This window comes from Danio aesculapii, chromosome 5 (assembly GCF_903798145.1).
Source record: "Danio aesculapii chromosome 5, fDanAes4.1, whole genome shotgun sequence".
In the NCBI taxonomy this organism is placed as follows: domain Eukaryota; kingdom Metazoa; phylum Chordata; class Actinopteri; order Cypriniformes; family Danionidae; genus Danio; species Danio aesculapii.
The window spans coordinates 46440440-46462991 of record NC_079439.1 but is presented as its reverse complement, the minus strand read 5'-3'; the positions used below and the strand labels follow the sequence as shown (position 1 = coordinate 46462991).

Genomic DNA, 22552 nt, shown 5'->3' with positions numbered 1-22552 from the left:
TGTTACATGACTTATGAGTACAATCTTATTCACTATTGAGCATAATCACTTACATTGGATGAAACAATTTTGTTTGCACTATCCAAAATAAATAAAAGAAATCCAACCTTAGTGCCTGATAGCATTGAATACAAGTTACACACTTGTTTTTATTGGTTGAATAACGACATCGTCTGGGTATTTAAAGAGCACTTATCCTGTTTTTCAGAATTTCTAGTGTGAATGCAGTGCCTAAGCTATTATTACTACTAAACAGTATAGAATAGTACATGACTATGTCATTTGTTAAGCACCTACTACTGTAACATCAAGTGGCCAATTAGCATTTTGTTTGTCACTGCTCACCAGAGTTACTGAGTTTGGTAAAGCCACATTAGACAGCTTATGACCATCACAGGGACTATGTCTAGTTTCTTTTCCTAACCACTTCCATATCACTTTAAAAATAAAGCATTATGGGTATTAAGTGGGAATGATCTGCTTTATGATCCTTCTCTGCGGTCATGTCTCAGGATTGTGTCAGAATATTCTCAGACTGTGTTGGTTCATGACACTTTTAGTCTGTTGTTTTTAATGAATCCTCTTGAAATCAGCTGGAAATTTGTTAAGCCCCTTTTGGTTAAGGCTGCTTTAAACACATTTCTATGCATTAATGCTATTCACAAAATGTTATTCCTTATGAGCACCTTCAAAATCATATGATACGGTGTTCATTGACTGCTAAACTTTTATTTATTTCATCTTTACACAAGGCAAATGACAATTGATTTCCCCCATTTAGTTGAATGTGAACAAAAATTACAATTACAAATCTTCATGTACCCAAGGAGCAATAGACACAGGACTAAAGTAACTTCCTTATATCTGGTATGATTCAAAACCAAGCGGTTTCGCACAATGAAAGTGTATTAAAGTCAGAGGCACATGCAAATTTATTCACACAAATATAGATGTAAAAATTAAGTCCAGGGTTTTCGCGGGGTCTTAAAATGTCATAAATTTCAAAAACTACATTTTAGGCCTTAAAGTCTTAAATTCACTGAAATATTGTCTTGTAGGTCTTAAATCCTTTTAAACAAGTTTTAATTTACATCTGTCCATGTCTCCAATCACCAAAAAATCCATCTCAAAAAACTGTCTATACTAATCTTTTTCTTTTTTTGAAGAAGAAAAGTTAAAAATGTCATGTACTAGGGAACTAGGGTTTGCTTGTTTTGACGCATTGTTTAGCAAAGAAATATCTAATTAATTTTTTTTTTGGATGAGGCAAGTAACCCTTTTTGTTTAGCCCTGTATAAGTCTGAAATTTTATTTATAGCAGTCTTGAAAATGTCCTAAAAAGTCTTAAATTTGACTTGAAACCTGCAGAATCCCTGTTAGTCCCATGTGGAGTTAACAGAATATAAGGAAAATCATTGTTTATCCAAGTCAGATGAGGCTTTTCTATCTTTATAAACTTCTCCATAGTAATCTGCTATTGGCTACAGCGGCTCAAAGGTGAACCTACTGTAGAGCTGAAAATAAATACTAATGGCAAGCAATGAGATTTTTAGCCTAAATTAGATTTAATAAGAACAGAAAAAATAGACATTACCTGTTTATTTTAGTATGATGATTGAAAAATAAGTAACATTCCTCTCTAGAGAAATGTTATACTGCAAGATTTTGGCAATACTCAACAGCAATATAACATACTTTCCCAGTATTGTGCCACCCTACCAAAGACCTTCAGTTACAATTTAACACTGTCAAAGCTGTTCCTTTGCAGGAACCCAGCTCTCTAGGAACAGGATTGTAGAATGCCAAGTGATTACACTGTTCTACCAGGCTTATTCTGCCTCACAAAGGCATGGCGATTCCAGCTGTTTGTGTCCCACTTTCTTTTATCTCCACCTCGACAAAGTAGCAGAGACTTGAATGTGACCCTGAAAGATTCGTTGCAGAGGGCGTAGCACATTGGGTTCACCGTACTGTTCACGTAGCAGAGCCAGTATCCCAGCTGCCAGAGCTTTTCAGGAACACAGTATGAAATGGAAGCCAAAACCATGATGTTGTAGGGCGTCCATGTGAGGATGAATGCCAACAAGATGGCACTTAGCGTCCGGGCTGCTTTCTTTTCTTTAATGATCAAAATGATACGATGTTTAGCTCTGAGCTGTTGGCGAATGCTATGATCAGACTTTTTGGTTTTTAAATGGCACTGTCTGGTGGGACGCTCTGCAGGAGAGTTCTGTTCTTGCGCACTCTTTGTATCCTCTGATCTTGCGTGTAGATCCTTCAACTTAATCGCAGAAAGACCAGATGAAGGTGCTTTTGTCTTGTTGTTTTGCTCATGTTCATCATCTGTGGATGAAGACAAGACACTGTCATCCACATCTTCAGTGTTCCAGCTACTGCTGCTGTAAGGTTCCTTGTAACTCTCGTGAGCTGCTTTTTTGTTTCTCGAAATCCAATTGAAGCACCCAACTGACTTGCCTTGTCCCTTTTTGGATATTCCTTCCCTTGAGAGACTTAAGGTGCTCTTACTACTGGTTTGGTGCATTGATTGTTTGTCCAACCCTTCCAGAATTTCTGTAGCGTTTTTCACAGACCCAACAAAACCAGCGAGCCCTTTTGCCCGGTTTTCAATCTCCCAATAAATTCGCCAGTAGAGAGTGATCATGATGCTGACGGGTAGATAGAAAGCAGCGATCGCCGTGCCATATGTTATAGGAGGTACCTTAAGAAATGGGATGGAACAGGCATAAGCTTCAGCTCCAGATGGTCGTCCCACTACATGAGGCCAAAATAAGATCGCAGGCCCCCATAATATAAAAGATATCACCCATGCCAGAGCAATCAAGACAGCCGCCGTCTTTGGAGTTCGCTTCGTTCGATAAGTCAGCGGTCGTGTAACAGAAAAGTATCGGTCAAAGCTTATAACAAGCAGGTTCATTACAGAGGCGTTGCTTACTACATAGTCAAGTGTCAACCACAGATCACAAGCCAGAGGTCCTAACGTCCAGCGGCCCAAGATTACATATGCAGTATATAAGTTCATTGACACCGTACCCAAGATTAAGTCTGCCACCGCCAGACTCAGAAGATAGTAGTTACTAATGGTTCGGAGCTGACTGTTGACTCTGATGGATATGACCACCAGAGAGTTGCCCAGGATGGTGATGAGAGAAAGGGGTCCTGTCACTAGCACGATCAGAACCACCTCCCATTCCTGATGTCCCCCCAGAGGGTCCATGGTGAGGTTTGTTGTCTGCGAAGTACAATTGGTGTTCATGTTCCCAGAGGACACACAACATTAGATTCATGAAGAGCCAAATGCATTCTTCAGGAGAAGCAGAAAGTGTCTCCTGCATTACTCTCTGTGGACACCGGGGGCGCACTGGAAATCTGTTATCAGGTAAGAAAACAAGAATAACAGTAAATTTTATTAAATTGTTTGGTCACACTTTACAATACGGTTTCTTTGGGTATTGTATTTACTAAAATAAAAGATTAAACAGCATTTTTTAAATCAAAATACAACATTTAGTAATCATTTTTTAATCTATTTATTAAACTTTTGCAGAAATAACAAATAATTTTACAGGGAAATTTAAACAAATATTATTCCCACCCCTATACCCTCTAAACCAGGGGTAGCCAAACTGTTTCTTATGAAGGGCTAAAAACCTAACTTTATTACGAATATGGGCTGAAGGTAAATATAGTTGCTGTGTGTAATATAATTAATTCAATAATATTTAAAAATTAAAAAAATTGCTTTATATTAACTTATACAGTATAATTTTTTTACATTTTATAATCAACTTATTACAGTAAAAACAAAACCATTTCATTTATAACAGAATGGAGTTGCACTAGTTTTTGCTTTGATTTGCTCGCTGATGTCTTCTGCATAGTTGTCTACTAGAGTGACGGTATTTTCATTTAAAAAAACTCAGATTCATTTACATTTGATTGAAATGTTTAATTATAATTTGCTTTTTTGTAGTTTTTTTAAACAAACAAACAAACAAACAAAAAAAGGTTATGTCAAATTAGAAATGACGATGCCCAACCCACTCTATCATTCTCAGATTGGATGGTGGGCCGAATAAAAGGTTACAATGGGTCAACTTTGACACACGGGCCCTATTTTGGGCATCTCTGCTCTAAACAAAATGAAATTACATTTATCCAAAAAGAGATAGAGAAAAAAATTATAATAAAAAATGATAAAAAGCCTGTACAGAATACACATGTACCTTGATAACCAAATGTTAGAAACATTAATTCTCAGGTATTTGCTTTGCAATTGAAAGGCCCTAAAATGTAGATTAACAGACAACAAATTATATGAAATTAACCCGAAAATAAATGATTTTTTATTTATTAATTTTTTTATATAATACGAATTTGTTTTTATCATGTAATATTTTAATTTATATCCATTTGGCCACGAAATAGCCATAAGTTGCTGATGTGGCAATAAATATGTAATAAATAAATAAGTAGATTAACAGTCTGTAGAGATACTCACATGCTAAACATTTAATAAGACCTAATTAAAATTGAAATATTTGCTTGTTAACAAAAATGGAGTTAACATGAACTAACAAAGGTTGAAAACGGTCTTTTTTTATTTCTCCAGAAGATGATATTTTGAAGAAAAGCTATAAACCGGAAAACATTGACTTTCATGGTAGGAAAAAGCCAGTCAAATGGAACTCAATGGTTACCATTTTCCAGTATCTTCAGAACAGCTTGACCTTTTGTGTTCAACAGATTTAAGAAACTCCTAAAGGTTTGAAACAAGGGTTATTAAATTATGACAGATTTTTCAGTTTTGTGTGAAGTATCTGTTTAAATGAGAATGTAAGAGCATTATGTATGCAGCATATATTATATCCCTAGTTTATTATATTATTATATATTATTAATATAGTATTATTATATCTGAATTATTATTATTATTAAGTCTGAATTTAATAACAAAAGAAGATAGTTCTAGTTTAGATATATTGTACAAAAGATTGTGGTCTAGTTTGAGAGTTATTTTTATTTTTTTGTCTAGAGAGTTGTTTTAAATAGCCATGTTCATGTTCATGACACTATGCAGAGACGGATTGTTGTTTGGTCTCTTAAATCAAAAGTACAGTAATTAATTAGCTGTCATTGACTGTTTATAAAATGTTTATTATGCCTTCAAAAGGTTCAGGCTGTTTGATAGTGATTGATTTGGCTGGCTATATAAATTACAGCTTAAAACTGAACTTACAGAATACACATTACAGAAAGTGTACATTTCCTATCCGTTTCTTTTAGGATTCTCAGCATCCCATATTGTAGACTAAGTTAGATGGACTTCCACTAGCTTTCCAGTGGATGCAAGTATAGCAAACTTTCATATAGTAATTGAAAAAATATATTAAATTTACACTTACCTTTTTGTAAAAAGCTGTTAAAAGTGTGTTTAGATTGTTCAGAGATCATAAGGTTCATCTGTTTTCTCAAGATGTCCACTGTAGGATGAAGAGGCATTAATATATGATGCCATTTGCAATCTAATGAAAACAATGACCAATCATAAAAGCCACAGTTCTAAGATATCTATAAGATGTAAGTAATAATTAAAAAAAATCTATCGCTGCTTCAACCACCTCATCTGGCTGAAGGTGGCAATGTGTCCTCCTCTTGCTGTGGGACCTGAGCTCCAGCAGCGGAAATACGTGACTGTCATAATACGTGTAAATACTGAATGAGAGGCTGCCAACTGTTCATACTCAAAGCAGCGCTGATGAAGTGCAGACGCCTTTTTTGGTGTTTACCTCGAATGAGCTCTGGATGCATGATGAGAGGGTTCACGCTCATTTATAAACAAGAATATGGTGTGTTACAACAATTGTGAAGCTCACTATTTTCTCTCTCTCTCTATTTATAAATGATACTTCATGTACAAATGACCTTGGTTTTATCCTTGGGTTTAAAGGAACACGACACTTTTTGGGAAGTTTTTAGAGTTGAGTTTTATCATTTTTGAATCCATTCAGTTTATCTCCAGTTCTGGCACTATTAGCTTAGCTTATTTTAGCTTAGCATAAATTATTGAACTGGATTAGATCATTAGCATCTTGCATTAAAATATAAAAAAACAGTTTTGATCATTTTTTTTCTGTATAAAGCTGGACTCTTCTGTAGCTACATTGTGTAAAAGTTGCTATTTTCTAGGTCAGTGTGGCTAGGAATTATTCTCTCATTAGGCGTAATAAACAAGGAACTTGAACAGCCATACTGTGGTTGCAGCAGACTCAATAATATAATGCAGCATCTGAAAATATTCCCCAGTTAGTCCCCATAATGTCAATGCGCCTGCTGCAGCTATGGTATGGCAGTTCAAGTTCCTTTATTTATTTTTGTATAGAACAGTGGTTCTCAAACTTTTTTCACCAATTACCACCTCAGAAAAAATTTTGTCTCTCCTACCACCATAATGACCAGTATTAAAATACAGTAGTGTAGTAGGCGTAATTAAGCAGCTACAGCTCTGCACAGTTCTAAAACAAGGCAGATTAATTCCTATTATTCAGAATATTTAGTATTGTCAGACACTTTAAACATTCTAAACAGTTTGAACATTAACACTGCACTGTGCTTACAAGTAAAAACATTTTTTTTTAATTATAACGTGCTTTTAAAAATGTATTAAAAACAGCACTGTTCATAAACAGTCAAAAGAAAACTGCTGTACTTAAATGTAAAGTATTACCATATAGTAGCCTATTCATTAAAACTTGGAAATGTTGCTTAGACCTCATAAATATAGGCTTTATGTCATTATATTCATATTTAAACTCTTTTTGATACGTTTTGAAATAGATGTTGCATGTACATATGACTTGTTTATCTTTGAAATCTTAACATTAACTTGTATTTTGAATATATGATTTGGATTTACATATTTAAATGAGAAATTAGATCTGCTTACTGCGTGTTAGAGTAGGCTTTGTGTGTACGAAAAGCAAGTCATTAAACCATATCTGCCAACATGGGTATATAAAAATACGGGATAAGGCCCCAACAACCATTACAAATATAGGGATGAGATTAGCTTCAAATGATAGAATACGTAACAAACATTAGAAAATTGAAAATAAAATAAAAGCCTATTATTGAAATCAATTTACTGATCACATCGGTGTTATCGTATGCATCAAAGGGTTAAAAGTGTGTTCATTTTCTTACTTTAATTATTCAGCTATTCCTCCATGATTCAATGATTCATGCAAAAATACTCCCGCCAGACCCGGATATTGCCTGAATGGATTAAAAAAAAGGTAAAACTGAACTGTTTATCTTTAGGGGAGTTGTAAAATGAGTCTGTTTACAAAAATAAAAGTGAAATGTTCTTTTGATGGATGTACACTGCAAGGTTTGCATTTAGAGGTATACAGTGCTTGAAACATAAGTACACCCCAGACAAATCTCTCTTTTAAATTAATATTTTCTATAGGATGCTTTACAATATTATATTTGTGCATATACATTAGTTTAGTCAGCACTGAAGCCAAATCTGGAGTTAATCTAACAAAATAACTTACAATAACAGTTCAAAAATTAGTAGCCTAAATTTATATGCTAGGGATTTTCATTAAACATTTTCAAAAACTGCAAAAATAAAGAAAAACAAAAATATATACAATTTCGTTTAATTAAATTTTTAGCAATATTTTGCATGAATTTAAATGTATTCTCTTTCCATATCTAAAGATGTTCTGTGCCTAAAATATTATTTTAATAAATATATCTGTTTAATAAACCTGTTTTGTTCAAATGCATTAAATACATTACCCATTTACTAAGAAATTGATGAAAATATTCATTTTTTCATTCATTAGGGTGTACTCATTTATGCTGAGCATAAAACAATAGATTTAAAATCTCTACAATTTAGAACAGTTTAATTCCGATAGATTTTCTCAGCTGTAAGCAGTATATAGCATTATGTTTATAGTGTGTGACATTTTGTGTTGAGAGTTTCTCATAAAAATGTGTGCTCATGGTTATAATCGTGACGTAAACTGATAATAAAGGTGAGAAGAAAGCAGTACATTAGCCCTGGTCATTGTAGACTTAGCAAACAGTGTATCTGCTTGTTTCATGTAAAGCAAATTTGCTGTTCACAGTTTTCTGCTTTCCCAAATTTTAATTTCCTCCGTTATCATTTAATGTGACACCCTGATTAACCGTTTGACTTTATATTAATATGTGTATGTGTGTTTGCTTTTATAGACTCATTATATAAACAAAATGCCTCACAGTCACATTTGGAGTGCTGCTGTAACAGAATAATCAGACATGAACAGCTCATTTATTGATTAGAGTAGGGTGAGGTAAGACTTGCAGTGTTTAATTTGTTGACTAAGACCACAGGAAAACATGATAAAGAAATCTAATATAGCCAAATATATTCTAATCATACTATGGAAGCATTTCTAACACTGGGCCATCTGCTGTAAATAAATAAAGGAGTCAAGTAAAGTATTACTATTTTTAATTTTACTCATAGTAATAAATATATAATTTTACCAATAATGACCTACACTTCAAAATAGTGCATTAGTTAGTGTATTTAACATGAATAAACAATGAACACTACATTTATTACTATTACATTATTTATATATTTATAATTATTATATATTTATCTACTATTATTACTACTATTAATAATAAATAATAATAAACTGTGTTTCCTGAACATAACTGTTCTCCTGCTTCATGCCTATGTGTGTAATACTCCCTTGTGCATGTTTTTTTTTTCTCCAATGAGGGGAAAAACTACAGTGGTAATTTATACTTTATCATTCACATGCATAATCACAATATTTACTTTTATAGTTTAGCCAAGAAGATGAGATGAATCCAGTGCCCACAGTCAGCAGATTTACTAAGGCTGAAGAAGAGCTGAGGAGCAACAGGGCCAACACCATATCCCTGCTGGTACATAAAACCTAAGGATGGCCCATATTGAATTAGTTTAGTTATGTAAATATTTATAGTATAGTAAATATTTATGTCTAAAGTTTTTACTAAGGATTTGCACCATGTTCATTTGGAAATATATATTATGAAAATATATTTGAAATAATATTCTGAAAATATATTATTTGGAAAGTCAAATTTGCTTCAGTGTTCTGTTATTTTGTATCAATCTTTCTGTTTAGTTCATTCCCAGAACTTTAGGCACCTACGTTATCAGTAAATAAAATGCACTAGTTTTTCCCACTAGAAAACGCCTTAGAATAATATTTTTAAAAATCGCTAAAACTTGCTTAGGGAATGTTGGATATAGACAAAATGCATGTTGGATGTATAAAACATCCTAGCATAACTTTCCAAAAAACCAAAGCAAACTTCAAGACATTTTCTTCAAGCTGTGAAAAATGCTACTTTTTGTAGTTTTTCTTTAAAAAATTTTAATTACAGAATTTTGTCATAAAAATTTAAAATAGATTTTTTTTTAAGGATAAAGATTGAAACTTTAGCTTCTCCTGTTTAAATGATATATGACACTTGATGCTGACAGCTAAAATAAGTTAGAGAAAACTAAAAACGCAAGCATCTTGGGCATCTACATTGCCAGTAGAATAGAATGTACCAGTTTTTCACTGAAAAACTTCTAGAATAATATTGAAATAAAATGCTGTAATTTGCTAAGGGAATGTAGGATGTGGTCAATTTAGTTTGGAAGTAATAAAATCATATAATTTATTTCTAAAGAAAAAAAACTTCATGAGATTTTGTTTGTGATATTTAGAAATGCCACTTTTTAAATAATTTTTCTTAAAATTCTGTTTACATGTTTTTTTACACTAAATTATATTTTAGATTGGACTTTTAAATGATACAAATAGAAGCTTCTGGTTTGAAATGATTTATGACACTTGAGACTGACTGCTAAAATAAAAGTAAAACTGCTTTTTAAAATATAATAAAATAGGCTTGTCAGGTGCCCGCAAAATAGCTCTAGCATTAATGAAAATAAAGGTGTTCATAGTTAATTCTCATTAATGCTGGGTTTTAACTGCTGTTAACAAGCACAACTTTGTATTCTAATTATGGAAAATATTGAACTATGATTATTAAATGCCGTGCAAGATTGTATTTACATAAAAGATAAACTAACTTTAACTAATGGACCATAAACCTAAAGTTATTTTAAATAATTAAACAAGTAAACTGTTGTCTAAAACTCACTTAATATTCTTCATTTAATAAAAATGTAAAGATATTACCAAAAATTTCAGACATCTAGTTATATATATAATCATATATATAATGATTCTATGTCCATGTGAATCTATTCACCATTTCAGCCAAGAATGAAGGGAAGTATGAATTTTTCCCCCCTCCTTGCAGTTTCCTGGCTTTGGCAGATTTTTACTGCAACGTGTTAGTGGAGAGTCATGCATCATTTCCTATCAAAAGAAAAAGCAGATTTTGGCAAGGGCACCCTTGCTTTTCCTCCTCAGGTTATCTTACCTCACTCTTCTATAATTAAAGTTATGTTTATTGTTCAACAAATCATATTTTATACATTTCCAGTGAAGTCTAATAATACTCCATTGGTCTTCCAGAAAAAAGGTTCTGCTGCTGAGTGAGAATGAAGTGTGAAAGACGAACATTACAAGGAAGAGCAAAAGGGAAAGAGGTGAGAAATGTTGTAAATAAACGTATGCTTCGGATGTCTGTGTTTTGTCTCGTAAAAGAGGCTCGACAGTTGAGAAGCTGGTCACGCAAACCCTTAGGTAAAAGCTTTACGGTGTTTTCTTTAGGTTTTAATAGGTTGTCACTTGCTAAATGCCTATTGTGGGGCTAAGAACTCTTTTAATAACAAAATGTGCCTGAAAGAACCAAAAACATGTTCACGCAATGATGCCATAGAACCTTTTTTTGTTCCCCAAAGGAGCTTTTAGTTGAAAGTTCTTCAAAGAAATGTTTTCTTCATATGAAGAGAATTTTTCTGAAACATTTTCACTATAATGAACTATTCGTAAATGAAAAGGTTCTTCGTGGACCATCAATGACATTAAAGAAGCTTTCTTTGATTCTATTTTACAGGGTAAAAATCACAATACATTTTGAAGTTTCTCAGTCTAGTCAGTGTGATTATAGGGGAGACCGGGGACAGTTGTAACATTTTTTTTTTTACATTTCTCCCTATATCATTAAGATCTTTTAAGCCAGTGTGTTCACATTTTGATTAGATTTATTTATCGTATAAGATTATAATGTTATCTTTGCAGCACAAACAGAATATTCTCAATTTAGTTTCAAACAGGAGGAGTGAAATATTACAATTTACCCCTTAGTCAGGGTTAGTTGTAACACTCTGGGATGAGATGCAACACTATGATTTTCACTGGGTTGAAATATAACATTATGAATTAAGAATCATGACTAAAAATGGTTTTATTTCATATAAATAAATACAACACTGAACTATAAGTATAATTGGTGTGTTTCTCTATATTACAAAGCTGAATAAAATGTACAAATGTGCATCAGCTTCAACAACTGAACACTATTTGCATGTGTGCGGGCTTCATGAGGCCACAGAGGACAGGTCAAACACTGAACACAATTTTTGGTGTCCCTAAAAAATTTCTGATTAAAAATATTAGGACTAATATGAACATCTGTGAAGTGAATCTGCTGATTTGTAACTTGTTCCTGGTTGTAGAGATTGGGACTGTTACATCTGCCCCCGGTCTCCATATGTGACCCTGGCCTGGACCACAAAACCTTGTACATTTCTTGTACAACAGGTACATTTTTGAGAAGAGCCAAAATTATGGATTTTATGCAAATGATCATAATTTCGGGTTCCATGATGAAAAGATTTAGTAAATTTTATACTGTAAATAAATTAAAACCTGATATTTGTTTTTTGTCAATATGCATTTATTGGAAATGGACACATTTAAAAGTGATTTTCTCTTTTTCTTAGTTAAAAATGTCTACAACAACAAGTTAGGAACAAAATAATAACATTTACAATGGTGGCCAGATTTCAAATAAACTAACAAATAACCACATTTCAAATGTGGGTTGGCTGCAACATGCTACTAAAATATACAACATTACAAGAAAGATTTTGACACAATACCTTTATTTTTTGCTTTTTTAGAACGCTTAATATGCTTAATAGTGCATAAAAGCTCGGTGTTGGTTTGAATTGAATCTCTCTGTGTCTGTTCTGAAGTTTGTATAGTCTACATTGAAACGTTATTCTGCATAATTCAGTCACAGACCGCAGAGGGCGCCACACCGTTGCTCCTCGCACTACTTTACATCCTAAAAGGCTATTGATGATAGTTTTGCACTCAGAAAGACTTTGTTATAGGCCTGTACAGTAGTATTAGAAATATTTTTAATGTGTAAATGACTGTAAACTATTGCATTCTTAACTTAAAGAAAACGTTTGATTCCTTGGGATATTGTGGGCGCCACAGGGGCTGGACAGAAAATAGGAAAGCATCTGAAAAAGCAGTTAAAAGTTGCGGTGTGTGCGACCCTCGGCATTTTCCCATTGTTTTAAGCGCTCATCTGCGGCACAGGAACTCCACAACGCACCCGCCCACAGCAATCATACTACTCGTGTTTTTCAATTGCTCATTACTAGAGTCATTTGTTTCTGCTCGTTGTGTTTTCTCCTTCTTGTGTTCAGTGAGTGGTGTGCTCGCGCCACAGGTGGGCTCTGCTCTCTACACCTGTGCGTGTGTGTGTGTGCTGGAATGACATGCGATGCCCGTGAAGCATCAGTGAAGCGGAGCGCGCGCCTCTGCACAGCGACAGCCTGACCTTTAGCTGGACTGGAGCCTGTTGTGCCTTTGAAACCGGATCAGAAAACTTACAGGTAAGACAAATGACTCTTAAAGGCGTCTTGCATTCTTTCCAGCTCATCGTTGATACTTATGTTTTGCATGCTTCCTTCATTTAATCCATCTGTTGCCGTTTTGGGCGTATTTTGGGATATCAACTGAATTAGTTTAATGCAACCTCTAAACCTTTTTGAGGTATAAATTACTCAACGATTTATTTCCTCACAACGAAAAAATGTACATTTATTAGGCCCATAGCCAGGGTGGTTCGAAAGACCCCCCCCCCCCCCCCCCCCCAACTGACAAAGTCCAAATTTGGCCCTATATAAACTAATTTGCCCCTTTTTTGACAGTATGTCATCATAAATTGTGAAAATAACTCGTAGAAGAATGCTTTAAGACAAATTAAAGGTTTAATTATTCAAATTTAATTCTGACTGAGCAAATGGGCTGGTCAGTGTGTTATTTCAGCCTGAACTCACGAGAAAAATTAAGTTTTTTACGTGTTGCGTACGAGTTCAGTAGTACGAAATTGTACGATTTTAAAAAGGAGGCGTGGCACCTAACCCCACCCCTAAACCCAACCGTCATTGGGAGATGAGCAAATCGTACTAAATCGTACTAATTAAATCTAAAAGTTACGAATTGCCGTGAGATTGTGTTGGTTATTTACCTATACAAGCTACAGTTTTAATATATTTTTTTGTTGGTTTTTAATAAGTTTGAACAGGTTTCATTTTTTTTAATGATGCATGATAATGAATTTGGATTTTAAAAATAAGCATTTTTTATACAACTTTATTTAAAATTTTAAATGTAAAAATTCTTATCTCATAACATTATTTGTAAAATTGTAATAACTTAGTTTAAACCCACCTTTCTGAATAAACACTTTGTGGTAAAATAGTATGATAAGCACTTTGACAAAATTGTTGGAAATATTTTTGTTGCTTTAAAAAGTGCGGTTATGATCACCATTCGACAAGCTAATGCAGCAAAGAGTAGTGCTTAAAATGTTACTAAAATGCAGTATTTGAACCTCATAATTTAATAGAAGTTGAGGAGAATAACTGCAAAAAGTTGCACTCTGAGAAAAAAGAACCACTCCTTTCAAGGCTGGCTACGGGCCTGAATTATTCTGTTATTGTTAACGAGGCTATGCTAAAAAAAAAGAATATCAGTTATATTTGTACTATATTTGTATTTCATAACTTGAGGGGAAAGTTCACTCAAAAATAGTATTTTAGTCACCCCTCATTTGTCACAAACCTGGGATGCATTTCCCAAACAACAACGTAACTCGCAACTGAACTATCACAGTACGATGCATCGTTTGGGAAAAGAATGATGTAGTGACGAGTGTTTCCCAAAACCGAAGTTTCTCTGTTGCAGATCTATTGTTTGAACCATGTTAGTTATGATGTAAAACGCCCATGATGCTCTAACTGGGGTGATGACAACTTCTTCAGGGAAGAACCCCATAATTTATATGTGCAAATTATATTGTTTTACATGCACACACATTTAAAAAAAAAAAAAAAGGAAAGCAATATTAGTTTTGGTTTAAAAAAATTAAAAATAAAAATAATTTTTGGCACTCGTTTTCATGTTAATTGAAACATATGTAAATGGCACATATAGGGCCTATGTTTCCTTTACAAAAATTATTGAGAACATTACATATTTTATATTCTAAAACATAAAACCACTTACAAAAGCCAACACGTATTGTAATATCATATAAATAAATCATATAAATAAACAAATAAATAAATAATAAGGCTATTTATTAAGAAATTTAATTGAATATTTGTTATTTATTAGCAAATGAAAAAAAAACTTTAATAATATGAATAATATAAATGATGATGATGATGATGATGATGATTAATATTATTATTAATAATAATTTCATTCATTTTCTTTTTGGCTTAGTCCCTTTATTAATCTGGGGTTGCCACAGTGGAATGAACCACCAACTTATCCAGCATATGTTTTACGCAGCGGATGCCCTTCCAACTGCAACCCATCACTGGGAAACTTTCATACATTATGAACAATTTAGCTTACCCAATTCACATATAGCTTTCGTCATGAGCCACGGCTGTGTTCAAAATGACATCAATGATTTCAAAGTGCACTGCGAAAGGAGCGCAATTGTAAACATGAAGTTCACTGAAACTGAACTGTAAAAATACTTTAAAGCAAATTATAACTAAGAGTAATGACTTTAGTGTTTTTCTAATCATTCCTAATTTAAATGTTAGAATGTTCTAAACGAATAGGGCAAAGGGGGGGAAACTGGGAATAGAACACAGCCAGGAACTATGTTTCTAACTACAGCTTCAGAAGTGTAGTTGCAAGCTATTAAGTTTGCGACATAGTTTGCGAATGTTCGTTGGAACGATGGATTTGGGAAATGTTTGTAATGACGGAACTTGTGACCTTAGTTGGTCAACGATTGTTTTCGGAAACGCACCCGTGTTTAATTTATTTTTTTTCCTTTTAAACACAAAAAGGAAAAAAATGTTACAATGTAATTATTGTGTAAATGCATGTTTTTACATTGTGCATATGATTGTTTTAATACCTACATGTAATCACATCTGAAAATAATTTCTGTAATTAAATTTTATAATTACACTGTTGACCGTCCTTTAACCTTGCAGAAGTGTTCTGCAATACATTTTGAACACAGTAAGTACACTGTATTTATTTTTTGAGGCAAGTACATAGTAGTTAAGGCCACCTAATAAAAAGTGTGACTTTTTAATACTATGGAAGTCAATGGTTACTGGTTTACAACATTCTTCAAAATATCTTCTTTTGTGTTAAACTCAAAGGAAAACTCATAAAGTGTTCAAAATACTTGAGTCAGTAAATGGAGTGCATTTTGATTAGTATCTATTCATTAAAGGCATTTGTAACATTGTTTAGGGATTGATATTCCAATTATTAATTTATGTTTTAATATTATATAACACCGTGTTTCAAACATTTTTGATATAAGTTTTACCAACAAGGAATCAGACAATGTATTTCCAATAAAACTATCAATAAATCAGTAAAATAAAAATACAAATATAAAATGTTATTTTCATTGCAAAACACTGGTTGAGAATTACAAGAAAGTAGTCTTTTTTTATATTGAACTGCCATGCATGGCATCAGGTAATTAAAGGTAACTAAATGTCTGTAATAACAATGTTAGATCTCAGTGAGTTTCAAAGGTTGACCTCTGTTGCGTTATCATGTTTTTGCAGCCCAAACTAAGCTTCAGTGATTACATTACACATATGTGTCTTTGTCTTTGTCTGGTTTCTGTCTCGTATCTATTTCCATCAGAGCTAACGATGTTTCATTTAACATCAGCTTTGATTTATTTTTAAATTACTCGATAGCTTGGCGAATGGGGACAATGGAAATGGTAGGTATGGCAGTTGTGTGTGCCATTTACCAGATGTTTTATGACTTTTATCCCATTAACTGCTGAAAGCATCTCTGAAAGGGATTTCTCATCTTGTATGTTTCCCCAAGTGAAAAATAAAACAGGATTAATTCTGACTGTTTGAAATCTTCTTAATGTGATGCAAGGAATTGCACAATTGTTGAGCAATTGTTCACAAGTGCTAAATTGGTGACAACTCCAGAGCAGCTGTTTGCCTAACAACAAAAGCAGAGCTCTATCAACTTCAACTTTATTCAAGAATTTTATGTATATCTTTACTGTAAAATATACAGTAATTTTCACAGTGCAACTTCAAAATACAGAAACATACAGCATAACTGTCCTACAGTAAAATACAGTTCATATTATAGTTAAATACTGTGTAATTTACAAAACTCGTTCACAGTGTGTGCTCTAAACAATGTGGCCATCCATCTCAGGTTAATGTTGAAATTAAACAAAGGAACTGATTACTATGAGAAAACAATTAGTGTGTGCAATGTACAGTGTTTGTATATTTAAAACCAGAGGATAGTGGTGAGTCACTGACATTGTTATTTTGGGGGTTGTGCTAAAAACTTTGGGAACCCTTGCATAAGAGCATAGTGGATGTAGTATTAAAGGTTTAGTTCAAATTGGCAATTTAACATTGCCAAGGCCTTTAGATGACAATACCCAATTTTGGTGTTGATCTGATAAAATCCCTAGGAGGAGTTTGTTAAAGTACAACTCCTGGAAATGGCAAAAACGGCACTTTTTTTTGTAAAGGAAGTTACAAATATCTGACTTCCTGTTCAGTTTCGGATTTTGCTCAAGACTTGCTCAAGGTATTGTCATGTTTGATGCGTGTGCTATTTTTCGTACTTGTGCGTGAAACGTAGCTCCCTAACCAGGAAGTGTTTTCATTCTAAAACGCCATTTTAAAGAGCCCATATTATACATGAAATAGGGTCATATTTAGGTTGTAAGGGTCTCCAACAACAGTCTAATATGCATGCAAGGTCATAAAACACTTTGATGGTCTTATAATCTGCATTTATTTTTACCTAATTATCCCAACGACTCTCATATGAATCGTTCAGCGATTCATTTGTTCCCAAACCCCTCCTCAGCGCGAAGCTAATCTGCGCTGATTGGACCGATGACAGTCTGCTGCGATTGGTCGACAGTGACAGGCTTCAGCACGAGACAGAGTGAAATGCCCAGCTGGTAATCAACTATATAAAAGTAGTCACAGTGCACACGTGCTTCATAGTGTAAGGCTTTTTTCACACACACACACAACCCTCCTCAGAAGAACTGGGGAGATCGACGCGAGTCTCTCTCTCTCCCTCTCCCTGTCTCACACACACACACAACGCTCCTCAGAAGAACTAGGGAAAGCGACGCGAGTCTCTCTCTCTCTCTCTCTCTCTCACTCTCTCTCTCTCTCTCTCTCTCTCTCTCTCTCTCACACACACACACACACACACACACAACGCTCCTCAGAAAAACTAGGGAAGCGACGCGAGTCTCTCTCTCTCTCTCTCACACACACACACAACGCTCCTCAGAAGAACTAGGGAAAGCGACGCGAGTCTCTCTCTCTCTCTCTCTCTCTCTCACTCTCTCTCTCTCTCTCTCTCTCTCTCTCTCTCTCTCTCTCACACACACACACACACACACAACGCTCCTCAGAAAAACTAGGGAAAGCGACGCGAGTCTCTCTCTCTCTCTCTCTCACACACACACACAACGCTCCTCAGAAGAACTAGGGAAAGCGACGCGAGTCTCTCTCTCTCTCTCTCTCTCTCTCTCTCTCTCTCTCTCTCTCACACACACACACACACACACACACAACGCTCCTCAGAAGAACTAGGGAACGTGACACGAGTCTCCTGTCTCCTAGCTTACGATCGATCGCCATAGCAACGACAAACGGCAGTGGAACGCGAGCTCACAAAAGCCTTTAACGTTAAATCCGTAAACAAAGCGGCACGCGTCGCGTTTTTAACGTGGCTTACATGTGATAAGAGAATATAAAGAGTAACCGCGTGTACTGTACCAGGTTAACAACTCATCTTTGGGTAGAGACTGTCAATATTATCCATCTGAGCACAGCGTGACTTCACTCGACCGGCGGCGTCTGTGTGTGTGTGTCTAGTGTTTTTTCTGTGTTAGTGGGCGGGGCCGCAGGTTTCAAATCTCCCTGGTTTGCGCGCGTAACTACTGGCGAGGCTTGTGTTTCGTGGCTGCGTCATCGCGAAACACCTAATGACTCGTTATCAAGGCGACTCGTTTGAAGCACTATGAGTCGACTCTTTTATAGATGAATCAATAGTTTTAAACACTGTACACTTACAGATTTAAGCCTTAGCTGGATATTTCACTTCACTTAGAGCTGTGTTACACACTACATGGAAGGGCATTTTCAAAAACCCATAATATGGGCTCTTTAAAATAAAAATGCATTCGTACAAATGCCACCTTCCTCGGCCTCAAGGCATCCTATGGGTATGTGACTTTCTTCTTGCAGTTGATTCTGGAGTTTTATTAAAATAGTTTAGCTTAAGAATGGTCATCAATACATTTCTTCAGTTCAAAAAACATGAACACATACATCCATAGTAAAACATGCCCCACATGGCTCCAGGGGTGTTGTGTATTTTGCTCGTATGCCAGAAATCAGTCTCTTATAAACACACTTATCATGAATTATTATTTAACATGAATATTGTTTTGCTACAGAAGGCCCTTATTTATTCCCTAGAGCACTGATCATCCACTGGCGGCCCGTGGGCCGAATCCGGCCCGCTGAGATGTTCAATCCTGCCCGCGACTGGATTCCAAAATTGTGAGGATCAAAAAGAAAATAGTGGTCCACACTATTAAAGTAACTAAAAATAACAACAACTGAGTCTCTTGTCAGAATAACCAGCATTTATGTCTATATTTAGGCTACACTCAATGAGGACAGACTCAGACAGACTATGCGGTGTTAAGCATATGTTTCAAACCGGCTTAAAAAACACCAAAAAAAAACAAAAAACGAACAAATGCATAACTTTTCCTCATGCCCTTATTTAACATTTGTTTTTTTATTTCTAAGTCTCAACAACATGCTTGATACTAGTTTGAAACTTAACAAAATGTTAAGCCAATATTTGATTTTTATTTGATTTTCTTCTTGGGGGTCCGGCCCCCAAGGAGACTGTCTGGTAATACCCTGGCCCTCTGACAAATATAGTTGATTACCCCTGCCCTAGAGCAATGTGAGGCACGTTTTATATGGCTGTAGGTGTTGTGTTTAACTTCTTTAAGACTGAAGAAATGTAACACTTGCTGATAACTGTTTTAAAGCTTAGAAGATCGAAGATAATTTATTCATATAACACCAGATGGATTTAAACAGAAAGAGAAAGTCATATACACCTAGGATGCCTTGAGGGTTAGTAAATTATCAGGAGATTTTCATTTTTGGGTGGAGTAATGACCCTTTAATACTGCTCTTTCTCATTGTCAGAGAAAGCATGTTTCTCAGTGCTCTTTAATGGAATGTGGCACTTTTGCAACCCTTGCATCAGAGTGTCTCTGTTTCAGTCGGGACTATGAAATGATCAGGGATCATGTCTATATTCCCAAATCTCAAATGATAACAGTCTACGTTTGGAACAGGGTGGGGTGCAGTGTAATTGGCTCCATTAAGCATTCAAAGCTGTAACATTTGTAGAATTCTATTCTAATCAAGAATAAATGTAACATTGTTTTAGTTAACTAGTGCGTAACAAGTGAAGGGAGAGTAAAAGATTTTTGGGTGAACTATCTCTTTAAATGGGCTTTATGTCATTCATTCAGTTTCCTTCAGCTTAGTCCCTTTATTAATCAGGGATCCACACAGCGGAATAAACCACCAACTTATCCAGCATATGTTTTACGCAGCAGATGCCCTTCCAGCTGCAACCCAGTACTGGGAAACACCCATACACACTCATTCACACACATACACTACACCCAGTTTAGTTTCTCCAATTCACCTATAGCGCATGTGTTTGGCCTGGGGGGGAAACAGTGGAGGGGAGCACCTGGAGGAAACCCACGCGGACATGGGGAGAACATGCAAACTCCACACAGAAACTCCAACTGACCCAGCTAGGGCTCGAATCAGTGATCTTCTTGCTGTGAAGCGACAGTGCTAACCACGCCTGTGTTTGTCCATGTTTTATTAAAACATGGACAAATGAGTAGATTGACAGATTGTTCAGTTTAGGTACACTATCCCTTTAGCATGTATAGCAAGGGGACCAACATATTTGTCATTTATCAAATAAAGGAGCAAAAACATCCTCCAGAAAGTGTAATGCTTTGAAAAAAATCAGCTCAAAGTCACAGAACATTGCGCTCCATTACATCATTTCTACTGTGTGGTCTTGTGGTTAGTTAAAATGTTGACAGGCCCCAACCTAGCATTTTGTTTTACCCTCTTAAACCTATTCACAAAGTTAGTGAACATACAGATGCCACGCTCAGAGATGCTTTCAGTGTGTTTTATGTGTGTCACTTGGTCAGTACAGGATGTTTGAGCATGTGTTCTCTTATATGTGCATGTTTACTCATAAGTGAAAGACCCATTGTTGAAGTTGAGAGGGGCCAAAAAACAAACCGTGGTGAACCTACAGTACACAAAATGTTTGTTGATGTGTGAGTTTGAGAGGGTATTGCATGAGCCTGAAGGGGGTTGGCATGAGTTTGTTTTTATCATGTGTTCATCACCGGATTAATTATGTACTAGATGTGTGTGGGTGTGTTTATGCATGTTTGTTGTCTGCTTCCATGGTTACCATGTCCATCATTGCTCTGGGTTCGCTATGTCTGATGCTATGAATTATTCATCCGACCCTTCAGCTGGCAATATGCAGGAACAGCTCATTGGTATCCATGAGTAGTTTGGTGTTAATTTGAATAGGAGATTATGAAAGTGCACGCCCACTGCATCTGTGCTATAAGTGACACGCTGGATTGATTAAAATCTCATCTTCCCGTCTCTCGCTCTGCCTTCCACAAGAGCTATAAATGTGATTAATGACATCATACGTCAGGTCTCCTCTACACAGGCAAACTGTTTCCAGTTGTGGTTTAAATAAATGTAGACAGACATCAAAATCCAGCACAAAAAATCTGACATATTTTCTTCAGATTTTTAAAAAATACAGCCAAGAGAAAAGAATAGGTGATTCTCTAACCATCTCTAACCAACAAAAAAAGAAAATATCCAGTGAGTGGCAGTTCTGTGCCTTGTTGATGCCAGAGGTCAAAGGAGAATGGCCAGACTGGTTCAAGCTGATAGAAAGGCAACAGTAACTCAAATAACCACTTGTTACACCGAGGTATGCAGAAGATCATCTCTGAACACACAACATGTCCAACCTTGAGGCGGATGGCCTACAGCAGCCGAAGACAACACCGGGTGCCATTCCTGTCTGCTAAGAATAGAAAACTGAGGCTACAATTCACACAGGCTCACCAAAACTGGACAATAGAAGATGGAAAAAACGTTGCCTGGTCTGATGAGTCTCGATTTCTGCTGCGACATTTGGATGGTCAATTTGGCATCAAAAACATGAAAGCATGCATCCATGCTGCCTTGTATCACTGATTCAGGCTGGTGGTGGTGGTCTAATGGTGTAAGGGATATTTTCTTGGTACACTTTTGGGCCCATTAGTTCCAATTGAGCATCATGTCAACGCCACAGCCTAACTGGGTATTGCTGCTGACTTTGTCCATCCCTTCATGACCACAGTGTACTTCGTATTGCTACTTCCAGTAGGATAACATGCCATAAAGCACAAATCATCTCAGACTGTTTTCTTGAATGTGACAAGGAGTTCACTGTAGTTAAATGGCCTCCACAGTCACGAGATCTCAATCCAATAGAGCACCTTTGGGATGTGCTGGAACGGAAGATTTGCATCATGGATGTGCACCCGACAAATCTGAAGCAACTGTGTGATGCTATCATGTCAATATGGACCAAAATCTCTGAGGAATATTTCCAGCACCTTGCTGAATCTGTGCCCTGAAGGATTAAGGCAATTCTGAAGGCAAAAGGAGGTCTAACACAGTATTAGTAAGGTGTACCTAATAAAGTGGCCGGTGAGTGTATATATATATATATATATATATATATATATTATATATATATATATATATATATATATATATATATATATATATATATATATATATATACATATGTATGTGTGT

The 22552-nt window shown here is 35.4% G+C and overlaps 2 protein-coding genes across 2 annotated transcripts in view; one reads left to right on the top strand and one right to left on the bottom strand.

Annotated features, from left to right (window-relative positions):
* Positions 1-1602: 1602 nt before the first annotated feature.
* On the bottom strand, positions 1603-5612 carry chrm1b (cholinergic receptor, muscarinic 1b). Its single transcript, XM_056457014.1, has 2 exons — positions 5424-5612; positions 1603-3387 (listed from the first exon to the last, which is right to left on the bottom strand). Exon 2 carries the CDS (start codon positions 3272-3274, stop codon positions 1811-1813), a length of 1464 nt encoding a protein of 487 aa, XP_056312989.1. The 5' UTR covers positions 3275-3387; positions 5424-5612; the 3' UTR covers positions 1603-1810.
* A 7038-nt stretch (positions 5613-12650) lies between these two features.
* myo1ca (myosin Ic, paralog a) overlaps positions 12651-22552 on the top strand; it is a 52730-nt gene continuing 42828 nt past the window's right edge. The window contains exon 1 of the mRNA XM_056458347.1: positions 12651-12898. The gene's annotated coding sequence lies outside the window, so the exon portion shown is untranslated. The remainder of the gene's footprint in view (positions 12899-22552) is intronic.